We start from the raw sequence: 27605 nt of genomic DNA, 5'->3' as shown, positions 1-27605 counted from the left end.
TGAACTTCAAATGGCTGGTTCAAATGGCTCTGAGCAATATGGGACTCAACTGCTGTGGTCATAAGTCCCCTAGAACTTAGAACTACTTAAACCTAACTAACCTAAGGACAGCACACAACACCCAGCCATCACGAGGCAGAGAAAATCCCTGACCCCGCCGGGAATCGAACCCGGGAACGCGGGCGTGGGAAGCGAGAACGCTACCGCACGACCACGAGATGCGGGCGAACTTCAAATGTGTAATTTTACGCAATGACGAAGTTAATTAAAACTTTTTTCGTCTAATTCCCCAATTATCACCATTATACTACGTTCTAATCAAACTTACCCACTTACAAAACAATTAGCTACCAACTAGCGTTTTGATCCCTTTTTTTTCTTGGTCCGCCCCCGGTAGCTGAGTGGTCAGCGCGGCAGAATGTCAACTCTAAGGGCACGGGTTCGATTCCCGGCTGCGTCGGAGATTTTCTCCCCTCAGGGACTGGGAGTTGTGTTGTCCCAATCATCATCATTTCATCCCCATCGACGCGCAGGTCGCCGAAGTGGCGTCAACTCGAAAGACCTGCAGCCGGCGAACGGCCTACCCGACGGGAAGCCCTAGCCACACGACATTCACATTTTACATCCCTTGTTTAATTAGTACTAAGTACATCTGAGGTATATGTGAGAATATTCAAGATGAACATGAGTAATATTTATTATTATTTACTTCTGTGTATCTTTCCTTTTAATGTGCAGGGAAAGAAATTAATACCGAAACGTTACAATTAGAAAGGTAGAAACTACAGCTAATTTTTTTCAGTATGTAAAGTTTGTAGCTGTACTGTTGTCAACAGGTATTTGGTAATAGTAGATAAATGCCTGTTAAGCGGTTTTAGCGAGAGAACATCCCTGACGACTGCAATGGGCTTGATGCGGCTGCTCGACCCGTCTTCCGCAACCAATCACATAGCGCAATTTTTTATACTTTTCTATGACAACGCCTGAGTCGTTACAACTCTGTAGACGACAGTAGATTTCACCTGGAGCTGTTTGCACTTCGAGTTGAAAGCTGGAAACAGTGCTACCAGCTGTCAGGGATCTACCCTCACTGACACTACTACAGGATAGCGTTTCTGGAGTCCATACGATCTTGACGAGACCACCGAACGAGGTGGTGCAATGGTTAGCACATTGGACACGCATCGGGAGGACGACGGTTCAAACCCGCGTCCGACCATACAGATTTAGGTTTTAAGTCTGCTGTCATGGTTAACCGGATTTAGCTTTTAAGTGATTTCCCTACATCGCTCCAGGCGAATGGCGGTGTGGTTCCTTTGAAAGGGTACGGCCGATTTCCTTTCGCATCTCCGCCTCTAGTGAACCTCCGTGTAGACGGAAGGTTATAACCAGTCTTCCTTCCACCCTTCCTTGACCAGACCAAGGAGTCTAAAAGGCTGGCTTTCCGCGACGCCTCGAGAAGAGGGGCTGTGTCATGCTGCGCAGCTGTCGTGAGGTCGCTGTCTCAGTCGACTGCTGTGCTGCTGGGTTCTGATGAGCAGGCTGCCTACGAAGCCAGTAAGGAAACCAAAATGAGGAACTTTAAAAGGAATTTCTGGGCGCATCCATTTCTAGAAGAGAGAATAGCTAAAGACTTTCTTGCATTGTACGGCGACCATCAACAGGACAACAGGAAGTTTTAGATGTATTTACAAAGGTCTCGAGGATTTTTTGACGAACGAGTGAAGAATTTTTCATCGATCTTTGAATGTATCTTCAGAACTTGCTGGAGATATTGTAAAAGCAAAGTGTGTGTTGTATACTTTTATACGTGATCGAAGCGGATACATGTCTGGTGACAATATAGCTACTTGTAGTTAAAGCTTTACGTGAGATGTCAACAAACTCAACACAAGCTGGAAATAAATGGTTAGACCCTGGACTCGTATTCGAGAGGACGACGGTTCAATCCCGCGTCCAGCCATCCTGATTTAGGTTTTCCGTGATTTCCCTAAAACGCTCCAGACGAATACCGGGATGGTACCTTTGAAAGGGAACAGCCGATTCCCTTCCCTAATCCAATGAGACCGATGACCTCGCTGTTTGGTCTCCTTCCCCAAAACAACCCAACAGTGGTCGTGACAAATTCACAGACTACTTTATGAGTGAAGGTGGAGAACTACCGTTGCACTTTGAAAAATAATATGAGGTCGCCTCACTCAAAAACTGTATTAAAACTAAGCATATTTTGTGAGCTTAATCATTTGATAAAACGAAAACGTAGTATCCGTACAGTTTGTTGATCATTGGTTGTTACGACAGTCACCAATTATCTTCTTCTTTGAATCACATTTGCCCCAAAGTCCGGTGAAAACTTAGGAATGACTGCCTCTCATGTTCCAGTTTTCGCCGGCCAGTGTGGCCGAGCGGTTCTAGGCGCTTCAGTCTGGAACTGCGCAACCACTGTGGTCGCAGGTTCGAATCCTTCCTCGGGCATGGATGTGTGTGGTGTCCTTGGGTTAGTTAGGTTTAAGTACTTAGTTCTTGGGGACTGATGACCTCAGATGTTAAGTTCAAAAATGGTTCAAATGGCTCTGAGCACTATGGGACTTAACTTCTGAGGTCATCAGTCCCCTAGAACTTAGGATTACTTAAACCTAACTAACCGAAGGACATTGCACACATCCATGCCCGAGGCAGGATTCGAACCTGCGACCGTAGCGATTGCGCGGTTCCAGACTGTAGCGCCTAGAACCGCTCGGCCACTCCGGCCAGTGAGATGTTAAGTCCCATAGAGCTCAGAGCCATTTGAACCATTTTTGTTACAGTCTTCACCCGTTTGTCTGAAAATACGCCACGCACCATGTTTCAAATCGACTGACGAAAACTGCTTCACAGATGAAATATCCTGTATTGACTTCATCTCTTGGTCAATAGTGTGACCTACACGGCATTTTGGTCCCATCAGCTCACTTGCCGACTGTTGACCTGCGGCATTACCCGCTGCTTGGCCGATTAGCAGCGCCATCGGGTGACGCCGTGCGAAGGGCTCCATTGGAAGCAATGTTCGGCCAGCGGTGGCCCAGCGGCACTTCTTCGCCACCGATAACGGTGGTCTGCCACTGGCAATAGGGCACCGATTTCGTCCAAATTCTTGGTATATGCAGAGGTTGGCGAAAAACGGTGGGAGTTCCAGATGGCCAAGCGTATATTTAAAAAAATAGCATTTTTGGCGGGGGCCAGGCGAGGCATGAGCATTTGTGCTTGCGTAGTTGCCAACGAGAGGTTGGCGCAGCGTCAAGAGTACAGAGCGGTAATACTGGGAACGAGTCCGTTTGTAGAAACTTTTTTATTTGTTTATTTTCCATTTTTACTTTACTTACACTGCAAATAAACCGAAATAATGCTCAATATATTGTATTTGCTTTTTTTCATGAAAGGAAAGACAAAGCGAAATTTGGAATTGGAAATAAATTTCTGGGGAAGGAATTTTAAAGCGTAGACGAGGACTAAGTACATAAAATTAGAAACGTTTATGATTTTACAGTTGGTGATTTATGCATGCTGGAGTAATACTCGTCATAAAAACAGGGAAAACACTAATTCTCTCGGCATTTTGCACACGTTATAAACACCGCATCTCTTTCAGTTACATGGTTGTTTTAGTTTCTATAGAAAAACAAATCCGGTTTACGGTCATAAAAGGTTGTGCCTCCTCGCACAGTTTGGCAGCAAACCACGCGTAATGCAGCATTTCATCACATATTCGCGACAATAGCGGGTGATGTACAGTGGAATGTATTTTAGAACAATATTCTCGGGTAATCATTTATTTTTCTTTCCTGATAAGACAGGAGCAATTTTGGGGAGTCTGACAAAATTCTTTAGCTGACAATGGAAATGAACATTGCAGTGTTGCACTAGTGGAGTGTATTTGGGAGGGGGGGGGGGGGGGCGCGAATAACTTTAACATTGCGTGATGCCAGTCCCGCTTCATCTTGAAAAATCTCGTCGTATAATTGTGTATTTGTTCGTTCTGCCGAAGAGTCAATTAACAAATAAAGTTTGTTTTCCCACACAAAGAGTTCCACTACATCAAATTCAATATATTGATTATTAGATCTGCAACGCTTGTCTTTCTTTCCGTGTCTGCAGATAAATTATAGGGTACATGTTCCGCATTTATGCAAAAACACTGTCATTTCTCTTTACCCAAACAAGTTTAGGCACCAATGACGATGGCACAGAGATGGCGAAACATGTTTGGGTAAAGAGAAAAAAACAGTGTTTTTGTACAAAAGGCGGAACTCTAACAATATATCGAGCATGATCCCTGTTTACCTGCAGAATAATTAACGTAAAAACTAAAAATATAGAAAGTTTCCGCATAGGGACTCGATCCCACGGCACTCGGATTACCGTTCTGTACTCTTTCCCCCCATGAGCCATGGACCTTGCCGTTGGTGGGGAGGCTTGCGTGCGTCAGTGATAGATATAGCCGTGCCGTAGGTGCAACCACAACGGAGGGGTATCTGTTGAGAGGCCAGACAAACGTGTGGTTCCTCAAGAGGGGCAGCAGCTTTTTCAGTAGTTGCGCGGGCAACAGTCTGGATGATTGAATGATCTGGCCTTGTAACACTAACCATAACGGCCTTGCTGTGCTGGTACTGCGAACGGCTGAAAGCAAGGGGAAACTACGGCCGTAATTTTTCCCGAGGGCATGCAGCTTTACTGCATGGATAAATGATGATGGCGTCCTCTTGGGTAAAATATTCCGGAGGTAAAATAGTCCCCCATTCGGACTCCGGGCCGGGACTACTCAAGAGGACGTCGTTATCAGGAGAAAGAAAACTGGCATTCTACGGATCGGAGCGTGGAATGTCAGATCCCTTAATCGGGCAGGTGGGTTAGAAAATTTAAAAAAGGGAAATGGATAGGTTAAAGTTATATATAGTGGGAATTAGTGAAGTTCGGTGGCAGGAGGAACAAGACTTTTGGTGAGGCGAATACAGGGTTATAAATACAAAATCAAATAGGGGTAATGGAGGAGTAGGTTTAATAATGAATAAAAAAAATAGGAGTGCGGGTAAGTAACTACAAACAGCATTATTGTGGCCAAGATAGACACGAAGCCCACGCCTACTACAGTAGTACAAGTTTATATGCCAACTAGCTCTGCAGATGACGAAGAATTTGAAGAAACGTTTGATGAAATAAAAAAAATTGTTCAGGTAGTGAAGGGAGATGAAAATTTAATAGTCATGGGTGACTGGAATTCGGTAGCAGGAAAAGGGAGAGAAGGAAACGTAGTAGGTGAATATGGATGGCGGGTAATAAATGAAAGAGGAAGCCGCCTGGTAGAATTTTCCACAGAGCATAACTTAATCATAGCTAACACTTGGTTCAAGAATCATAAAAGAAGATTGTATACATGGAAGAAGCCTGGAGATACTGACAGGTTTCAGATAGATTATATAATGGTAAGACAGAGATTTAGGAATCAGGTTTTAAATTGTAAAACATTTCCAGGGGCAGATGTGGACTCTGACACAATCTATTGGTTATGAACTGTAGATTAAAACTGAAGAAACTATAAAAAGGTGGGAATTTAAGGACATGGGACCTGGATAAACTGAGTAAACCAGAGGTTGTACAGAGTTTAAGGGAGAACATAAGGGAACAATTTACAGGAATGGGGCAAAGAAATACAGTAGAAGAAGAATGGGTAGCTTTGAGGGATCAAGTAGTGAAGGCAGCAGAGGATAAAGTAGGCAAAAAGACGAGGGCTACTAGAAATCTTTGGGTAACAGAAGAAATATTGAATTTAATTGATGAAAGGAGAAAATATAAAAATGCAGTAAATGAAGCAGGCAAAAAGGAATACAACCGTCTCAAAAATGAGATCGACAGGAAGTGCAAAATGGCTAAGCAGGGATGGCTAGAGGACAAATGTAAGGATGTAGAGGCTTGTCTCACTAGGGGTAAGATAGATACTGCTTACAGGAAAATTAAAGAGACAGTTAGAAAAAAGAGAACCACTTCAATGAGTATCAAGAGCTCAGATGGAAACCCAGTTCTAAGCAAAGAAGGGAAAGCAGAAAGGTGAAAGGAGTATATAGAGGGTCTATACAAGGGCGATGTTCTTGAGGACAACATTATGGAAATGGATGAGGATGTAGATGAAGATGAAATGGGAGATACGATACTGCGTGAAGTGTTTGACAGAGCACTGAAAAACCTGAGTCGAAACAAGGCCCCAGGAGCAGACAACAATCCATTAGCCCTGGGAGAGCCAGTCCTGACAAAACTCTACCATCTGGTGAGCAAGATATATGAGACAGGCGAAATACCCTCAGACTTCAAGAAGAATATAATAATTCCAATCCCAAGGAAAGCAGGTGCTGACAGATGTGAAAATTACCGAACTATCAGTTTAATAAGTCACAGCTGCAAAATACTAACGCGAATTCCTTACAGACGAATGGAAAAACTGATAGAAGCCGACCTTGAGGAAGATCGGTTTGGATTCTGTAGAAATATTGGAACACGTGAGACAATACTGACCCTACGACTTACCTTAGAAGCTAGATTAAGAAAAGGCAAACCTACGTTTCTAGTATTTGTAGGTTTAGAGAAAGCTTTCGCAAATGTTGACTGGAATACTCTCTTTCAAATTCTGAAGGTGGCAGGGGTAAAATACAGGGAGCGAAAGGCTATTTACAATTTGTACAGAAACCAGATGGCAGTTATAAGAGTCGAGGGGCTTGAAAGGGAAGCAGTGGTTGGGAAGGGAGTGAGACCGGGTTGTAGCCTATCCCTTATGTTATTCAATCTATATATTGAGCAAGCAGTAAAGGAAACAAAAGAAAAATTCGGAGTAGGTATTAAAATCCATGGAGAAAATATAAAAACTTTGAGGTTCGCCGATGACATTGTAATTTTGTCAGAGACAGCAAAGGACTTGGAAGAGCAGTTGAACGGAATGGACAGTGTTTTGAAAGGTGGATCTAAGATGAACATCAACAAAAGCAAAACGAGGATATTGGTATGTAGTCGAATTAAGTCGGGTGATGCTGAGGAAATTAGATTAGGAAATGAGACACTTAAAGTAGTAAAGGAGTTTTGCTATTTGGGGAGCAAAATAACTGATGGTGGTCGAAGTAGAGAGGATATAAAATGTAGACTGGCAATGGCAAGGAAAGCGTTTCTGAAGAAGAGAAATTTGTTAACATCGAGTATAGATTTAAGTGTGAGGAAGTCGTTTCTGAAAGTATTTGTACGGAGTGTAGCCATGTATGGAAGCGAAACATGGACGATAAATTGTTTGGACAAGAAGAGAATAGAAGCTTTCGAAATGTGGTGCTACAGAAGAATGCTGAAGATTAGATGGGTAGATCACGTGACTAATGAGGAGGTATTGAATAGGATTGGGGAGAAGAGAAGTTTGTGGCACAGTTTGGGTAGAAGAAGGTATTGGTTGGTAGGACATGTTCTGAGGCATCAAGGGATGACCAATTTAGTATTGGAGGTCAGCGTGGAGGGTAAAAATCGTAAAGGGAGGCCAAGAGATGAATACACTAAGCAGATTCAGAAGGATGTAGGTTGCAGTAGGTACTGGGAGATGAAGAAGCTTGCATAGGATAGAGTAGCATGGAGAGCTGCATCAAACCAGTCTCAGGACTGAAGACCACAACAACAACAACAACAACTCTTTAAACGTTGCCTGGTAGCTATGCTAATCCAAGTCGCTCATACCATGCTCGACTAGGGTAAAAAATGCTGTTTTTTCTCCCTAAACGCTTGGGTATCTGCAACAGCCACTTTTGCCACTTTCATTTCTGGCGAAGCCCTGCATAACCACAAGTCTGGACGAAATCGTTGATAACGAGTAGCCGCGGTCCCCTTGTGAACCCCACAGAATGGCGGCGGAGTTGCACGTCTGAATGCGACCACTTAAACCAGGGGCCTCCAAACTACGGCCCGCCGTCCGGATCCTGCCCCTGATGTCAGTTTATCCCGCCCGTCCTACAGTATTTGCCTGATAAAACGTGTGGAACGTGAGACAAGGTGACATTTTGAATATAAATATTATGTTTAGAATACTAAGAGATCTTCTCACATGCGGAAACTTCCATGTTTCTAAGTGCCTTAAATCTGTTATCTTCAATTTTCAAAATGGTTCAAATGGCTCTGAGCACTATGGGACTCAAAGTCTGAGGTCATCAGTCCCCAAGAATTTTGAACTACTTAAGCCTAACCAACCTAAGGACATCACACACATCCATGTCCGAGGCAGGATTCGAACCTGCGACCGTAGCGGTCGCGCGGTTCCAGACTGAAGCGCCTAGAATCACTCGGCCATGTCTGTCGGCCCCATTACCATCTCCAAGGCATTTCAATGTGTAGAATTTCAGAATATGGGTAGCGGAAAGTCCACATGCACGTCAACAGGTACCACGTCACTCTGCAAAGGTGACTGCGTGGAGCGGGTTGACGACATCGTTTACGGAAGGGCCGTAACTTTTCGAGGAGACGAGTCCTGTGGGCCCTGTTACCTCTAGCGTCACTGGTAAACGCATTGAGACTCTTTTGCGCACCAAAGTCGCTCCAACCTTTCAACAGCGTTGATGTGTGACAAGGATCGTTTTTATACAATATGGCGCTCCTCTGCATATGCACAGCCAGCGAAGCGGCCTATGCAGAGGCATTTTGGAAATGTTAGGATTATCAGCCGTCATTTCCTTACAGTGTGGCCATACAGATCACCTGATTTTAACCCGTGTGGCTTCTGGCTGTGAGGTTATCTGAAAGATATTGTGTTCAATGCTCCAATTACGAACGTAACTGAATTGAAGTCACGCTTACTGAACGTGTCTTGTGCCAGACTCACGACAATCAGAAACCGACGTCATTTTGCTTTTTATTTGGGTTCTGGCTTCAGGAAATTAAAAACCGATTTTACCATCCGATGTGGTGCGATTTTACTGTGGCGGATGGACTTTCCTAACTAACAGGGTATAACCGTTGACTGTTGAACTCGTGCAGTCATGCACATTGACAGTACGGATGGAGTACTGTGCAACTCAAACCGTAGCCGTCGTATTGCGATTCATCCGTCGTTTATAGCCAACTTCATTTACGTTAATACACCCACAGCGCGATCTACTAATTAAAATTTCGTTAATTTTTTTTATACCATGACGTTTCTCCCTGCGTCAATAATGTTCAGCCGGCCGAAGTGGCCGTGCAGTTAAAGGCGCTGCAGTCTGGAACCGCAAGACCGCTACGGTCGCAGGTTCGAATCCTGCCTCGGGCATGGATGTTTGTGATGTCCTTCGGTTAGTTAGGTTTAACTAGTTCTAAGTTCTAGGGGACTAATGATCTCAGCAGTTGAGTCCCATAGTGCTCAGAGCCATTTGAACCATTTGAACCAATAATGTTCAAATTTGAGCTCATTCTAGCAGTGGTTCTCTTTCTACAGTGTTGTGAAACTGAAACTTTAATTGTGAACACCCTGTACGCGTCACCAAACTGATATAGTCATTATTACAACAGAAGTTATCCATATGCTGTCGGGGACTACTAAAGGCCTCGAGAGACCCTAGAACTGTTGAATTGCGGGATCTTTGTTTAACAGTATTGTTGTTGTTGTTGATGATGATGATGTCGTTGTCGCCCTCATCTCAGAATAACTTCTGCAGCCTACATCGATTTGGACACACGTATTTTATTCATTTCATGGTCTCCCTGCACCATTTTAAGTGCCCCCTCCTACGCTTCTCTCTAGTACTAAATTGATGATCCGTTGATGTCTCAGAATGTGTCTCATTAACCGTTAACTTTTTGTACCCGAGTTGTGCCATAAATTTCTTTTCTCCCCAGTTCTATTCAGTACTTCATCATTAGTTATTCGATTTGTCCACCTAATTTTCAGAATTCTTCTGTAGCATCACACTGAAAAAACTTTTATTCCCCTATTGGCTGAAGTGCTTATCGTCGAAATTCACTTCGTAAATGGCTACACTCCAGATAAATAGTTTCAGAAAAGACTTCCTATCACTTACATTTACATTAGATGTTAAGATCTTCCTCTTTCTGGGAAATGCTTTACTTGCTCTTGCCAGTCTACATTTTAGATTCTCTCTACTTCGGCCACCATCAGCCAGTTTCCTGCCCAAATGGCAAAACCCTTTTGCTACTTTTAGTGCATCATTTATTAATGGAACTCGCACAGCGTCACCTGATTTAATTCGACTACTTACCATTACCGTAGTTTATTATTGTTGATGCTCATCATAAAACCTCTTTCCAAGGCACTATATATTCCGTTAAGCTGCTGTTTCATGTCCATTGCTGCTTCTGACAGAATTGCGGTGTCATTGGCAAGTCTTAAAGGGGTATTTCTCCTGTCTGAACTTTAATTCTCATACCAAATTTCTTTTATTATTTTTGCATATTTTTAACAGTATTGCTTTACTTCTAAACAGCCGAGCGGTTCTAGGCGCTACAGTCTGGAACCGCCCGACCGCTGCGGTCGCAGGTTCGAATCCTGTCTCAGGCATGGATGTATGTGATGTTCTTAGGTTAGTTAGGTTTAAGTAGTTCTAAGTTCTGGGGGACTGATGACCTCAGAAGGTAAGTCCCGTAGTGCTCAGAGCCATTTGAGCCATTTACTTCTAAACAAAATTTTATGTGACTAATTTAAGGTACAACATCTGCAGCCCACTTTCATTTTTTAATCAATATCTGACCAGGTCAAGACATAAACTAACTGTCACAGTTGACTTTTATATGTTCCGTTCAAATAGAAAAAAAAGAAAAAAAAAAATTTTCTGGACAACCTAATAGCTGAATGTCACCTGGTGCTTTTTTTCTCATAAATGCTGAAGAGAACCACATTTTCGTTCAATTTACTTGTAATTAGTACAGAACTGTTGGTATTCCAGAAGGTTTCCACAACTTGCCTTTATGAGAAATGAGTCTCCACAAAAAACGAGTCTCCGCAGCGTAAAATTGACGTTATCTGTTTGGGCCGTGTATACATTGAAACCGATGATTGATCAGAGCATTTTTCTCTTGCTTTCTTTAAGTGAGGAAAGTGGGGTAACCACTGGTCTAGGCTTTTACCTTCGGCCGAATTACCGGTCGGCAGAAGTGACAGTTGACAGCCGTATCAGGCGCTGACATCCATAGACTTTCGCGAAATGTATTATACGTTATTACAGCTGACGGTAAGGGGTAAAATGCCTCGTATTATATACTTACATAGCTTAGACCTATAGACCGAACAAATTTCGCTATACATTCCATAGGACTATACCGCAGTAAATCATCGTGACGCACTGTTTGTGAAAGCCTGGTCCGCTTTCTGCTTAGGAGCGGAAGCTGGAAACCAATACTGCGACGCCTAGCCAGACCTGGCCTGGTCTGGCCTGCAAATATTAAACAATGCATAAAAACATGAGGTGAAACATGGTACACAAACATACTGTAAAGGCACGCTTACCTAAAGTTCAAAATTAATGAAAGGAAAATAAATAACGTAGGGTCCCAAACACAGCACTAAACGAGCCGGATTATCGCTAACCTGAATTCAGAAGAACAGCTGTTCAACACTGGGAATTTTCTGGTTGTTCAGCTATTTCACTTCGCGGTCTACGCCGCTTCTAGCGAGAATTCATCAAGAAATGTCTTTTAAGCCAGCTTTATCAGTAATTACTTTTCTTCCGTTAGATACCACAGTCGAACAAAATTCGGTCCAGTAATGTGATGCAAACAGTCGCTGTTGATATTGAACAGAGACTAGAGAACAGGACACGCAAATCTTGTGCCAATTTGTAGTACGTAAGATGTGGTTTAAAAAAGGATAAATGCGGCGCATGAGCACTTCAAACTACCGAAAAACACCATTTTACGTCAACGATCCAGTACTTACAGTTCGTTAAAAATCGTGCACAATCATTTACGTATAATCCTAAACGGGTATTATTATTTTAAAATTAAAACTGCCAACAGTTAACTTTCTGCTCAAAATTGGACATTGCTGCTGTGAGGGACCACGAGAGCTCAGGGTCCGTAGCATGTGGTATATGTGTCGTACGAGTGAACTCCCTCGGTATGCTGTAACAACAGGGGCTCACTTAAAACGAACATAGCTACTTGCCAAACAACTAACAGAAAGTTTTATTTCTTGAATCTAGAAAATCAGATATTTTATGGAAGGAGTGGCTAATAAGTTTTTATTTTTTTGTTTTTATTTAATTGGGGAGAGTATCAGTTTCTTTCCTTACATTAGACCCCACTCTGAATCCTAAATTAAGAGATAAAATTCACAGGGACACTAATTTTATGTACTTGTGTAATTTATAATTTAGTTAAAATGCTTTTATTTCTAGCAGAAAACGCCATTAAGGACAAAATGTACTGGGAAATAAGTGCAAGAATTTCAACATGTTTGAAGAGACCGCTGCATGGCGTTCTGCTATCTACAGTACGTGGTATTTTTGCTGCTTGATTTTGATGAAGAAATTCATTCCTTGCTTTTGCTGCGTTGCGGCACAGGATAATTCCGTAAGGCAACATGTAGTGCTAAATTTCAAAATAAGATAAAACCTTAGGCTTACCGTCAACGAAGTGAGAGATGGTTCAAATGGCTCTGAGCACTATGGGACTCAACTGCTGTGGTCATCAGTCCCCTAGAACTTAGAACTACTTAAACCCAACTTACCTAAGGACATTACACACATCCACGCCCGAGGCAGGATTCGAACCTGCGACCATAGCGGTCGCGCGGTTCCAGACTGTCGCGCCTAGAACCGCTCGGCCACTCCGGCCGGCTTACAGAAGTATGATAGAAGTATATGGACAGGTAAAATAGAAAATGAAGAGAATGTGCAAGAATATGTTAGCAGAGAGGGCTAAAGAAAGCTAAATAAAGTACTAAAGTACACAGGTAGAGGAGAGAATAACGGGAGAAAATGTGGAAGGAATGTTATCGTTCGGCGTCCCTCGATGACCATTTCGTTAAAGATGGAGCACATTCTATGTTGGAGAGAATGTGAAAAGAAACGAACCGTTTCATTCTCATTGAAGCCATACTAGCATACAGGGAGACCATGGAAATCCTAAATTTTACAACTTTACGGCCGATGAGGACTTATACCACCGTTCTCCCAAATGTAAGTCCACTGCGCCTTCTCGCCCTCGATAGGTACCGGGAAGGGGCCATGAGGAGGGGGTGGGAGGGGGTGAGGGGGGGGGGGTAGTCGACAGTGGAAAAACAGTAGGAACAGGTGATCATTGTAACAAGTACCACGAATTACAGAAAACATTGGCGTAATAAGTGAAGGAAAGCGCCAAATGCGTTTTTAGATAGACAGTCGCAGTTCTTCAGAATGAAATGGACAAGACTTGTGATTTCGCTGTATCCCCGTCTTACGTACGTTGAGAGGACATGCACGTTCAGAATGGTGCCCCAGATTCCGACGACTTTGTTGCAGGTATAGGCCGAGGACCTACCGGGACTGGCCGTGACACAGTGGCGAATTCTGCGCAGTGACTATCGGATTCGTGCGGGAACTCACTGCTGCCCGTGAGAAGGCACCATTGGCCAAGGCGATACGCACATCCTCCCTGCGGTGGGCGCCTTATCGTGGCTGCGTATGCGTCGCCAGTCCAGTTTCGAGACGTCAGTTTCCCCCGAGCACGGTGCAAGTGCGGACATTATAATTTTGTTGAGCATTGCGAGGAGAAACCTGTCATGTGTTAACGGGCATTTCTTTCGTCCGTTATATTGTTACTAGTGACTGAATCCGCGCATCGGCCTTTATCTTCGCGTCTGAGGAACTGTCAGCGTTTCCAAACACCGTCAGGTAAGAACGAAGTGGCGTGAGTCCACTTTCATATTTCTTAATGAACACCGTCCTGAGAGATGAACTGAGCTCTGATTCTTAAGAAATCTTCCGATCCGTCAGTCGTCTCTGCTGGTATAACTTATGAACAATGTAAATGTAGTACAGCATCTGCGGGATAAGAAGGAATACGAACCTGACTTGTACTATGACATTCGAAAGAATTGCATGTTTAGTCGATAATAAACGTTATTCCACTTAGAGACGGTCAAATTGCATATTAATTGGATAGATTCCAACAAATGAGAATGACCAAACCTTTAAGTCTATGATCTATCCCTACACTACACGATCAGTCAAAACGGTCGCGTTCTTACACTTTTGTAGCAGAAGAGCGATACAAATTAGCAGCAGTGCCAAATAATTTTGTGAGAAGTCGTTCATTACCGAAACTGTCTCAAAAGACCAACGAAGAATCGCAATGAATGAAAGGGGTGTAAAAAGATATACTTGAAGAGCTAGGGAAAGGAAGGGTGAAAATTATGAGTCCACACAAGAAGAACGGGCCAAGATCGTCCGCCAAGGAGAGTATGGGGTTGGCAGCCACAAGTAAGAAGAAGACCGAGAGAAGACCGGACAAAACAAGTGATGTTAATATTGGCAAGATCACGAATGCGAGGAGGTTCGTAGCGCATATTGGAGAGGAGGATCTGAGGACTGGCCAGCACGGTTACAACAAACTCCAATAATAATAATAATAATAATAATAATAATAATGAGTTATGTGTGTATGTACTGTCAATACATTTGAACTTAAAAGTTCCACACCGCTGATGCGAAAATTTCATTAATTGCTGATGAAGTGTTCTGCCTACAGATTTTCTCAAATTTTCTTTCTTTTTCTGCTTTTTTTGCACCTTAATGTGTATGGTTTAAGTGGTTCGCAGACAGTAAAACTTGTAGTCTAACTGCATAAAAAAACTGGAAGTTGTTTGCAATTGAAAGTTCTAGCGACGTTTCAGCGCAATATCTTCTCGCGTTTCTTTCCGGGTAAATCCGCAGAGTGCCCGCGAAGTTTTGGTAGGCATGTTCCCTCTTCCATCTATGCCAGCAGATCGAACCTGTTTGCTGACAAAAGATTGAAAATCGCGCAGCTACCAGCATATTGCTTCTGATTTCGTATGAGGCACATAAAAGGAGTGATACTCCCATCCCGTGCACTACAAGCTGACGTCATCCTCTACTGCCGCTGTGTGTAAATTGAATTTTCGAACAGTTGTCAGAATTTTCCTACTTTTATTTTGAGCGAAATTGAAAATGTCAGCAAATGACGATCTCGTCAAACAAAAATTTTTTATTGGTGACAATCAATCGCTTCCCCCTAATGATCACGCATATTCGAAAGTAACTAACTTTGCACAATGTTTCTGTCAATCACTAATACAGTCATGACTGTTACTGAGAACAGAGAATAGCTCTGGCTTCTTGGTACAATGGCACTTTTCCTTTTGTCTAAAACTTCTTCACATTATATAGCCTTTCTTGATTTTAATTTCTTTTTTAAGTTTCCGGTTTTGGGAGGAAGACTTTTTTTGTATTTGGAAGCGCTTGTGAAGGTCTGAAATCTATGATACCTCCGACGACATTACGTTTTCGTAGCGGTAGGGGTAATGGCAGTAACAATTGTGAACGATATGGGAGAGGGTTCCTAGTTTGGCCTTAAATCCAGAAAAGCAAGGGATGTTGAACGTGTAAGGGCAGTGACTTTCCTGCTTTCGATCCGGGACTCCGAAACTCTGCAGAATACTTTGTGTCTTCTCTTAAGATTCTGCCAGATACCACATACACTCTTCAGACCTACTATGGTGCAAAACCAGGCATTTGATGAGTGCAGAGGAAAGCAACAACGTTTACTCAGAAACACCATAACACGTAAGCCTTTAGTGTAGACGCACAAGCAGTCTACAGCTGTTTGGCTAAATGCGGTAAGCTGCTGACGAACGTAGGCAGGAAGTATCACTGACAGCAGTTTGCCTTGCCTTTGAATGGGATGCAGCTACTTGAAATTTTGTCCAGTCTAAGAATATTCCTCACACTACAAAAGACACTATATGACAGAAACGGCCAGTGCACACTACAGTGCACACTGTGATTTATTTATGACATAAATTTGAAGTAGCCGGCCACTGTGGCCGAACGGTTCTAGGCGCTTCAATCCGAATCCGCGCTGCTGCTACGGTAGTAGGTTCGAATCGTGCCTCGGGCGTGGATGTGTGTGATGTCCTTAGGTTAGTTAGGTTTAAGTAGTTCTAAGTCTAGGAGACTGATGACGTAAGATGTTCAGTCCCATAGTACTCAGAGCCATTTGAACCATTTTGAAATTTGAAGTAACCACATAATTACCGGGAACGTCTTGCTCTCTTTAAGCAGAACTGACACCAAGCCAAACAACGAAGAAAGAAAATGATGAGATGGCAATGTACACCAATCTGCCTCTGCGTGCTGACCTCCCTATACGTAAACCTTATTAACTGCTTCACAACTCACGGAGAGAGTGACGGGTATTGTGCTGAAACTCCCTGGCAGACTGAAATTGTTTGCCGAACCGGGATTCGAATCTGGGACATTGCGAGGCCGCGTCCCGTTAGCTAGTTTCAATCCGCCAGGGGTTTTCGGATCAGCGCACACTTTTTTTCTATTCATTTGCTTTCGAGGTTGCATGTACAGCCACCTCAATAGTGGAATGTCAGTTATGACGATATGTACGTAAGGACAGCACAGCACCCAGTCCCCAAGCATAGAAAAATCTGCGACTCGGCCAGAAATCGAAGCCGGGCCGCTTCCGTTTGCAATCCGTCGCACTGACTGCGCAGCTAGAGAGGCGGACTAGGTACACATTTCGCTGTCGAGTGAAAATTCGTTTTGGTGCACGGTATTATTATGGTGCTTAGTGCAAACGTAATCATCTTTGCTATGATATCACTCTTCTACACGACTTAACAAAGATAGATCTATGTCACACCGACTTTGAGTACTTGGACTACAATGCGATACTATTGATCCTATTCTACTGGGCTATAAATATGATGTACATCATTTTATTACAATACGACGCGTATTTAAAGTTTAGTTTAGAAATTCCAAACTGTTGTAAAATATTCTTGCATTCTGTCATAAAATACTAGTTGAAAATCAACAGATTTGGTTCATAAAAACTGGTTCATAAAAGAACTGTTGCACTACAGTCATTGTCAATAAACGCTTTTTTATCTTACTAACATTAGACAGCTATTTTTTTCTGTGTGGAGTTGAACCAGTACAAAGTAACACACTGATTTCGTATCTCATTAAAGTCTTCTGATATTCTACAGAAATGTCTAGACAGGCTATCAATCCACGTTATACAATACTGTCATTTTTGTCAGTCAGTTCTCACTCTCATACATTTAACTTCCCCAATGTACTGAGTACATCATTGCTACTTCCGTTAAAATGCACGGTCCAGTCACATTAATGTGACCACCGCCTATGTTCCACGTCAACGTGCACAGACGCCAGGTGACAGCACTGGCATTGGACGATACATGAGGCGTGTCAGCGGGACACGGAAACAGTGCAATCGTTGTAATGCTGAAATGGATCGACTTATTTGACGTCCAGAAGAGCATGAGCATTGGTTTTCGGGGCAAAGATGGATGCAGTGCCGAAATAGCTAAGTTTATAAAATGCTCGCGTGGCCCCGTGGTTAGAGTACACCGTGCGTGGCAAACTGGTGCTATCCAAAACCTACGCCGAAGCAACTGTGGTACACTTCGAGCCATAGATGACTGGGATGCACGACGGGGTGGCGACTACGGAGAAGTGTACGCGTGAATAGAAATGCAAAACTGTTGAGCAACTGACCGCCCATATGAATCGAGGGGCTATCAACAGTGACTCCTCCACGACCATTCAGCGAACGTTGCTGCCTATGGACCCTGGCAGAAAGCGCGTGGTTCATGCACCCATGCTGACTTCTGTTCATTGGGGCCGAAGGCTGGAATCTGCATGCCAGTACCACAGCTGGACGTCCACCGAGTGGCGACGGGTGGCCTTTTCAGATGAATCGCGCAGAATCGGGCAAACGTCGGTTGACGTGCACAGCGTGATACTTCTGGAAGGAAAAAACTCCTGCAACAGTCATCGGCGTGGTCCAGACCGGAGGAGGGAGCGTTTTGGTCTTAGGATTGTTTTCGTGGCACTGCTGGGTGATCTAGTCATTCTGGAAGGACACTGGATCAACACGAGTATGCATGTCTCCTTAGGGACCACATCCACCCCTATGTACAGTTTGTCTTTCGTCGGCACGATGGCGTCTAGCGGTAGGACAACGCTATGTGTCACATAGGTTGGAATGTACGTGTCTGGTTCGAAGAGCATCAGGATGAGTTTATCGTACTCCCCTGACCAAAAAACCCCCAGATTTAAACCCAATAGGTGAAGTAGTGTGTAAGCTTAGGGACTGATGACTTTAGCAGTTAAGTCCCATAAGATTTCACACACATTTGAACATTTTGAACACGAAAATCAGGTTGGAATGTACGTGTCTGGTTCGAAGAGCATCAGGATGAGTTTATCGTACTCCCCTGACCAAAAAACACCCAGATTTAAACCCAATAGGTGAAGTAGTGTGTAAGCATAGGGACCGATGACTTTAGCAGTTAAGTCCCATAAGATTTCACACACATTTGAACATTTTGAACACGAAAAGCGTCAATCGCAGCTGGCCACGGCACTGGAGTCAGCATGGCCCCACACCCTCCGCGATGCGTTTTAGAGCCTCACTGACTCTCCCTGCACCATTCGCGTCGGTCCGCGCTACAACAAGTGGTTATTCAGGCTTCCGCCAAGTGGTCACATTAATGTGGCTGGGCAGTGTATATTCGGATTATCCTCAAAAATTCTGTACTGTCAACTATTTCTCATTTACGACTGCGCATGCTGTAAGACGAGGCTTTCTCAACAGTGTTGGTGGATTACTGGCCGCAGAGATGGCGTCAGCATTTAGTGATGTATGTAATCATGGTGAATATGTTGGTTTGGAAGAGCCTCTGTTTTCGAGTTGTGCCCTCCGATTCCCGAGTAAATCACCATGTTGAAGAAGCCACGCCATACTTGAGGTATGACTGATTAATAGCAGACTTTACATTTAGAAGAGATATAACAAGGCGTTTAAATGCAACAATATGTGGAAACATTCTTGTGACCATTAAGATGTGTGAGAACTTTAATGCAATAATGCAAGAACGTTACCTGGATACCAAGCATTTTTCGCTGCAATCATCCCAAGGCGCGTCTTTAGTAGTTTACAAAGAAAAAGTAAATGAATAAAATAAAACAAGATAAAAATTAAGCAGCTTCGTTGGAGTTTCGAGGCAAGAAATCTGCAGAGAATGGCAGCAGAAATGAATTAATGTAGCCATACTTTTTCAGTTGCCTCAAATCTCCACCATTACCATAAGTCATGACTGATTTGTGTGAAATTATACTCTAGCAAGGACATGGAATAGTTACTTTGCCATCGTGGTGTAAGCGCGACAGAAATTCCCAAGCTCTCCAGAAATGCGGTAAAAGTTGTGTATATGAATGAATTTTATTGCCAACTCTGTCGAAAACTTCCAGATTAATAAACCCATACTAAAAAACGTTCTGCTACTGGCGTCATTTCTGAATTTGATGTAAATTATTTCGTGAAGTATAAACAGGAGAAAAAAAGAAAGGTCGTGTTTCACGATGTAATAAAATATTTCTGGTTTCGCTTTTCTTTCAGTCTTTTTTTCTTTTAAACGCTGTGTAGTCACAACCTAAAGTGCTGAGGCATCAAGGAATCAAGACAAATGCGGAGGTTAACAATCGTAGAGAGAGACCAAGACTGAATACAGTAACCACGTAACGGATGTAGGTTCCAGTAGTTATGCAGAGATGAAGAGGTACTGTTTGCTTATTTTGTACTCAGTTTGATATTTATGTCAACGATACATTGCCGCCGGCCGACGTGGCCCAGCGGTTCTAGGCGCTTCAGTCTGGAACCGCACGACCGCTACGGTCGCAGGTTCGAATCCTGCCTCGGGCGTGGATGTGTGTGATGTCCTTAGGTTAGTTACGTTTAAGTAGTTCTAAGTTCTAGGGGACTGATGACCTCAGATGTTAAGTCGCATAGTGCTCAGAGCCATTTGAACCATTTGGTACAATGCCATATTGCCCGTCGTAAAATATTCAGAATGTAATAAGAGAAAAAAATAATCTGAACTAAACGGTGAACTATAAATTTCAGATTGAAAAATGACGGTAATAATAACAAACAAACAGGACAAAAATTAATTTGCAAAACTTAACAAGGGGAGGGAAAGGGGAAAGACAGATCAGACGTTACTTTAACCACAATCCTGTGTCTGGCGTTATCGTAACAGTGAGAATGTTGCTAGTTCATAGTCTCGTGGTGTTGCTCGATCTGGAACAGGTCCATATTTTGAGGAGAGAACAACATAGTTGTTTCGGTTCTCAGTCCATATGAAACAAGTAGGGCTTACAAAAAATTCAAACATGGGGTGCACGGTAGAAGAAGTATTTCGTGTGGACAGTGATGAGTTTCTTCGTCCTTCTCTTGTTTGGGATACGTAATCTTGACATATCATGAGGTGAAGCCAGTCTTACCAAGAATCTCACGAGGTGGCACTACCGAACTAAGACACTGCGCAGGCGAACCAATGAAGATTCTTAGATGAATTAAAACATCTGAGTTAGTCATTTTTATTCTCTTCCAAGATGCTTTTCGTGGGCGTACACTCTAACCTTCAGGTGGATCAGGGGGACAAGTATATTTTTTCACTTGGATGTAGCCAGTTTTGATTTTAAGTTATTATTGTCACTTGTACCATAATATGGTACTGTAATAACGATCTGATGCGTGCTTGCTGTAAAATGTGAACTTTCACGGCCGGAAATGTCACTTCATTGAACTATTCCTTGCTATGATCCAATGAACTTCTTGCTGAAACCTGATGTTTTGTCCCTATCTGTGGAGGACATAGTCAAGGTGGAGTGTAGCTTCTCTGAATGTTCGGTTCACATCCTGGCTCGCTACACAACAATAAAAGTTTTTTTTTCGCGGTCTCCGTTGGGGAGGCTTGAAACTCGAACGCAGTTGGCCATTGTCCGTTGCTGTCGTCCGCCATCGCTATCTCCCCGTCGTGGACGACTGGTACACATCTTCTTCAGGACCACCATCCGCATTCCGTTCAATTGCATACCCCCTCCTTCCTTTTAAAGATGTTTTGCAGCAGGGAGACCATCAGATTAGATAGGCCTCAGGTACTGGCTGCCAAGAACGGGCATTAAGGAAAGGCTATACATAGAAGTGAGAGAGATTATTAAACATGCAATAATTTTATTCCAGAGTTAGAGGTTTTGATACTGAATGGATTTCAATTCCGGTGTGTATATTATAAATGGTTAGTACATATATATATTGTCTGAGAAAAGAAGTGAAGCACCGAGAATAGGAGGAGGAATCAAACACAACGTCACTGATTTAGAGAGTATGTGATGTTATTTCAGTGCTTCCAAATTCGAGTCAAATTTTCAAAGAACTCCGCAGTAGAAAGCCCCTTATCAGTATGATTTTGCATCCCCTGTGGCCAAGATGCATGCACTGATTCGGTTGGGAAGGGTCTCATAAAGTCGTCGTGTACTGCCCTGAGGCGACCTAGTCAGTTATTATTTTAACTGGTCTTTGATATCCTGGATAATGCCACAAGAGATGAAGTTGATGTTCAAGCTCGTCCCAAACATTTTCTATTGGAGACACATCTGGAGATCTTGTTGGCAACGGAAATACCGCATAAAGCTGACAGAGACTCGTGGCATCTGTGGAAGAATGTTGTATTGTTGAAAAACGGCGCCACGATACTGTCACACATGAGTTAACAACTGAGAACACAGGATGTCCATGACGTACCATTGTACTATCAGAGTTTCCTCAGTCACTACTGGCCATGATCTGACGGTCGCACATCGTGACGCCAGGAGTAACATCGCTGTGCTTGTTTAAAACATTGGAAGAATGAGACTTGTCCCCAGGTCGCCACCATACGCGCCGACGACGGTCATCCGGGGTAGTGCAGAACTGCCATTCATCGCTGAAAACATTGTGGCGTCATACGCCATCAGTCACTGCTTTCTGGTCACGGCACCAGCCCAGACGCAGCCGTTTGTGTAGTGGTGTTAACAGCAGGATACGCATGGAATGGTAATTCCATAGTCCGGCTGCTGTTAGTCTCTGACCAATGATATGGGCCAATATAGAATGTTGCGCAGAGCCCTTTACTTGTTGTCGGATGGCAGGTGCAGATGTGAGGGGATTACCATGTGCCTGGTGCACAATACGGCGATTCTCCCTTGTAGTGATCAGGCGTGTCAGCTGCAATCTTGGCGACGAGTATTCCTGCCTTAACGTTGCCATGCATTTCAACATTGGGGCACTGTCACAGGTGAATGATCTACAATTCTGGATGTCGCACGATGAGACCAGCCACCGAAATGGAAATCCACAACAAGGCCTTTCTTCAAACCTTGTAAAATGCTGAAAAGGCTTTATAATACGAGTAGGTGGCAACTCTGTGTCTTTCAGAATGATCACTCACCATCTGACGCTGTTCACTCACGTTATATACCTGCTAACAACACTAAATACGATTGTCACTAATGTATTCTGGCAGCCGTTCTACATCTCACAGTGAATGGCATCACTTCTTTGACAGCCAGTGTATGTTCCTTATGAAAGACTAGTTCGTTGAGTGGTATGTTGCCAATAAATTAACGTTGCAAACTTACTATTTATTACAATTTCGGCAGTATAGTTGATGTTGAGCGCAGTTCCCAGTGGTGATACGCGTCTTTTGTGGATATGGCAGCAGGTGATTATGGTGGCCATGGCGGCGATGGAGACGACTCAGAGCAGCCCAGCGATGCAGGGCCGAGCGGTCAGCGTGAGCGTCGACTCCCTGGACGTGGTGGCCTCTTCACACTCCACTGGCGCTCAGGGGGCGGCGGCATCCACTCCTAGCGGTGCTGCAGACTCGCTAGCAGTCGTCGACCCGGCCGACCAGGACGAAAAAGTCGTCAAAGTGGAGTTGGCCAACTTGTCAGCCGCGACAAGCAAGGAGGATATTGATGACGAGGTGAGTCAACCCGGCAGTAATAGTCAAAAGAAATCTACCCATCTCTTGTCCCACCGATGACCTGAAGTAGATTGTATGATTGGAGTTCATACAGGATGTCACATGCCTACACTAGCAAGTTTTTTTCTTGACTACGGAATTCGGTCAAGCTCACACTAGGTAGACGTGAACGACGAACTGAGTGGTGAACTTACTTCTGCTACAATGCATTACGTGTCGAGCAAGTGCCACGACCGGATTTAGACACCACAGCGCCCTAGGCCAAAGACTTTCCGGTGTCCTCTGAGTCCCTTGATTCCGCAACCCCAACCCGCTACGACAGGTTTGTTTTTGTTTATAAATATCCCCGCGATACCATGATTTCCGACGGATTTGTTGAAAGGATCATGAGAAATGGTGTTCGTCTCTAACAAACACTCTTGAAAGACCTAACATGACATTGTAGGTTGTTTAATGCTCAGATAGTTGGGTCATTAAATGTTTCGTTTTCATTGTTTGCGTCTTTAAAATACAGTTTCATAACAATGTGCACACTTCCAATTGCGCTCACGTGCCTCATTTCTTCTTTGTCCACCACACACTCTTACGTTTCCCCGGCTTTGTCGTCTATTTCCTTGCTCCCGAATAGTGGAAGCTCCATGTTACCATCACAACTCTCGCCTTTAATGCCTCCTAGGAATAAACACCAACAATAATATCGCTACCACTTCAAACTATACCAGCGCTGTCGCCACAGGCATGACTGCCATCAGCTCTCTCATTAAACGTTTTTATAATGTCACTTTGATCGTTAATGATATTACTACCCACAAGGTAATGCAAATTTGAATTCTCACGCTTAGAAAAACATCATAAACTTCATCATCTTCATCATTATCCTTTCAGGGATTAGGCCCTACTGCCTGTTCCAGCCTCAGTCCGTGTTTGCCTCAGCCTTCTGAGTCTCTTTGGCCAACAGGTCTGTATAACAGGTCTGTATGACAGTGCCACTTTCTAAATTCTCTTCCTACTTGATTCTATATTGGTCCATTTTACACTACATTGCGAATATTTGTAACTGATTCCGTATATCCTGGTTGTTTATTTTATCAGGGCGTGTGTGTCCCAGTAGTATCCTAAGGAATTTCATTTCTGTTGCTTGTATATGACAGTGGTCTTTCTGTCTTTCAGGAATTCGCTTAGAAAAACATTCGCCAAATCTTCAAGCTGGAATAGTGTCACCTTTTTTCATTCAGTTGTTGGTTTTCTATTTTGTACACCAATAGCTTATTCACACCACTCATCCTCTTGTACAGACTACTTAAAAAAATAGATACTGCGCATAATGATGACAACTGACAACCAACTTGTACACAAATCTATGCGAAACGTAACTCTACAGTAGCTGTAAGTAGGGTTGTCAGATTTCTCGCTCGTCCAACCAGGAAATTCTGATTTCTCGGTCATCAAACCGGAACACAATGAAAAATCGCATCTCAAATTGTAAGATAAAATACATTTATTAAGAACAAAAACGAAAAATGCAAATGAAATGCATAAATATGTATGTACGAACATGTCTGCCAACTATATTTTTGCCTTTATGGCGTATAAATGTTTTTAGGAACAGAAACAATAAGGGAAATAATTTCATGTTTTACACCTTAACTGCTCTATAACAGAAATAAACCTGAACTTTTATTTTTTTATGCTTTGCATTTGACTTGGCCATTTTTAATCCAGCCTTATTATTTAATAAATAATCGGTCATTTCCGAACAATCAAAATCATGATTTTTCCAAGCATAGAAGAATGCTCACAACGGCATTGACTGAAAGTTTATTCCTCTCTTCCCTCCACTGTATTTCCACCAAAGGAAATATTCTTTCTATGTTACCGTTGTGGCTTGGTATGGAAACAACGCACATGCTTAATAAATCCCTATATTTCTCGTGAAATTCCTTTTCTAGTTTGGAAAATACAACAACCCATTTTGTTTTCTCAGTCTGGAGACTGTAATTCACAGATTAGGTTGGGTTTTACCGAGGTGATTCAGTTAAATAAAAATGTGTCATTTAAAATAATATTTTTTGTTTTCAAATATTCCACCGATTGTTCTAAATCTTTCCATTCAGTTATTTTTTCCAGTCATCCACGAAAACACTAAGTATTTTTTTAATCGTATGGTCCACCGTTTCAAGCAGCCAGCCATCGTTTTGTAAAATTTTACAAGTTTTTCATTAAACATGTTATTCTGATTCTTGAAAATTTACATTGTTTTAACTAGAGAACATAAAAACTGAATTTTCAACTTTTCCATTGCTGTGTTCCTAGTCGATGTAACAACATGTAGAAGTCTGTGATTGACTTTTTCTTCCCTTTTTTTGGTATACCTTATTAATACCATGTCTGTCTCGTCTTGCCTCCAAATCCAGTGCGTTTTTTCACGTCACGTTTTAAACCACTTAAAACTTGTACACTATAATTGACCGCCATATCTGACGTCTCCCCTCTCAAACTTCTCTGTTTCAATAATTTTATATTTATGTCCGCCTCGGTAAAATACTGAATAAAATGTGACTTTTTTTCCTTTTTATGGTTACTTACATCGGTGCTAAAGCTATAAAATGAGCAACTTTGAAGTTCATTACGAATGAGATCAGCTAACTGAGGTGCAAGAACTTGCTATTGTGTGACAATTTTGGAGTCATTAAATATTTTTGGTATTAACTTATTGAGGCAGTCTGTAGAAGCAAAAGACTGATGTTTTTCGGCCATGTGGCTTGCAAAACACCTGCTGTAGTAATTTTTTCTTCTTCTAAACTATCGTGTTTTATAAAATAGTTTGTGAAAGTTTTATTTGCACTTAAAGATGATACGTTGGATTTATGTTTCTCCTTTCGAACGTGATCCTTTTTATCTGCAGTTCCTCTGTAGTGTCCCGCGGTCGGCAGGAAAGAACTAACGATCAAGTCTGACCACACTTTATTTAACTGAAGCGCCTTCTTGGCCTGGACTAATTTCCAATCTCAAGAACAAGAAACACAATAATTCTTGAGGTGGCAAAAACCAGATATAAGTTACAAGACAATGAAAAGAAATAATAACAACCAAAATACTACGCTGTACAATTCCAAAGTGGTGTTACTCTCAATAAGATACAAATTTCTACAGAAGACAACGGCGAGTGTCTACTGGACTAGAGCCAGTGTAGGTGTTGGCCAGAGCTGTCCTAGCTGTAGGTACACAATGCCGATCTGACTCTGTTGGCGCGCTAATAATACCGATTCTGCGGAGTGCTACAATTAGTTCCAATTTGTGGGTCGCCGTCACATGGCATTTCACGAAGTAGTGGCGTGTTTATGCGGAAGGTCTGTCGATGTTTACATTCGCTGGCGATGTTTTAATGGGAACTCTTGAAGGGAGGTCAGCAGACCATCTCGCTTGTCTGTTGTGCGAGCCCTCTAACAGATAAGGGGCCACCATGACACCCTCCATGACCAATACTTAAATATGTATTACAGAGTTTATAGAAGGCTTCATGTTCTGGTCTGCCTTTTACAACAAAAGAATATTTCTCGCTCTATTTCTCGAAAATTTCCACTTCCTGTTTGACATTGTGGACATAACTCAAAGTTTATAAAATACAGTATTTAGAAACTTTCTGATTTATTTAAAAAAAACTGTATATTAGGTACATTACGGAAAATTTTTAGTGAGTGCGCCTCAGTGGGCAATGAGGGGGAAGGGCAGCACAGAGATAAGCAATTAACAGCATCACATGCATTGCTGACAACATAAACTTTGGCCGATCTTCCGCTACGCTAGAAATGTCAAATAATAAGGTTTCGCGACTGCGCAATGTGAGAACGCTCACATTCAAATATGGTATTACTTATAGTAATAAATACTAAATAAAATAAAGTAGTAATGACTCAGTAAGTAGATAACCAATGATATTTTAAACTTCAGTAGCGTATTTACTCCATGTCAGACTGTTAGATCGCAAGTGATGAGAACAGCGAGAAAAGGCACCATATCCGTAGACTTCTACCGACACTAGATTGTCGCACTATAATTGCTAACCATTGCAAAATTTACTAACGTCGGTAGCAAGCTGTATGCAGAAGCAGTAGAAACATTTGATATCTACATAAATATCATCTTTTCAGACTTTGTCGTCAAACACCTTCTAGTCAGCTAAATACAGTACGAATCAGACCCTCTGCATGTATATCTGCAGACTGAGAACTGCGAGAAGATGATTGTGAGAAACACGGCATGCTGCGTGCCGACTAGAGGAGGTGCTACCGGTTTCACTATGCAAACATAGTTAAGAATCAAAAAGGCGATAAACCGGGACGTTTGAACGTCCCGAAACGTGTACCCGGCACACTGGGACTTGAAAGCTACAACCGGGAGTCCCGAGTAATCGGGACATTCGACAACCCTAATTTCGAGCAGCGAAATTAACAATCGCTCTTCCAAGTGAACTCATCAATTGAACCTACGGAATGTCATCTACTCTAGCGGTCTTGTGTTGATCTAGTTCTCTCAGTGCTCTGCCAAATTCTACTCA

General features: G+C 42.7%; 1 protein-coding gene across 2 annotated transcripts in view; it reads left to right on the top strand.

The window, feature by feature from the left end:
- Positions 1-13662: 13662 nt before the first annotated feature.
- LOC126455699 (ninjurin-1-like) overlaps positions 13663-27605 on the top strand; it is a 31110-nt gene continuing 17167 nt past the window's right edge. The window contains exons 1-2 of one of the 2 annotated variants that reach the window (XM_050091468.1): positions 13663-13850; positions 22784-23047. In XM_050091468.1, coding sequence (XP_049947425.1) covers positions 22790-23047 — 258 coding nt within the window. In that variant the 5' untranslated portion in view covers positions 13663-13850; positions 22784-22789. Of the gene's footprint in view, positions 13851-22780; positions 23048-27605 lie in introns of both variants that reach the window. The other variant, XM_050091467.1, reaches the window with a different exon arrangement.

This window comes from Schistocerca serialis, chromosome 2 (assembly GCF_023864345.2).
Source record: "Schistocerca serialis cubense isolate TAMUIC-IGC-003099 chromosome 2, iqSchSeri2.2, whole genome shotgun sequence".
Lineage (NCBI taxonomy): Eukaryota > Metazoa > Arthropoda > Insecta > Orthoptera > Acrididae > Schistocerca > Schistocerca serialis.
The sequence above is the reverse complement of the archived record's forward strand: the minus strand, read 5'-3'. Positions and strand labels throughout refer to the sequence as shown.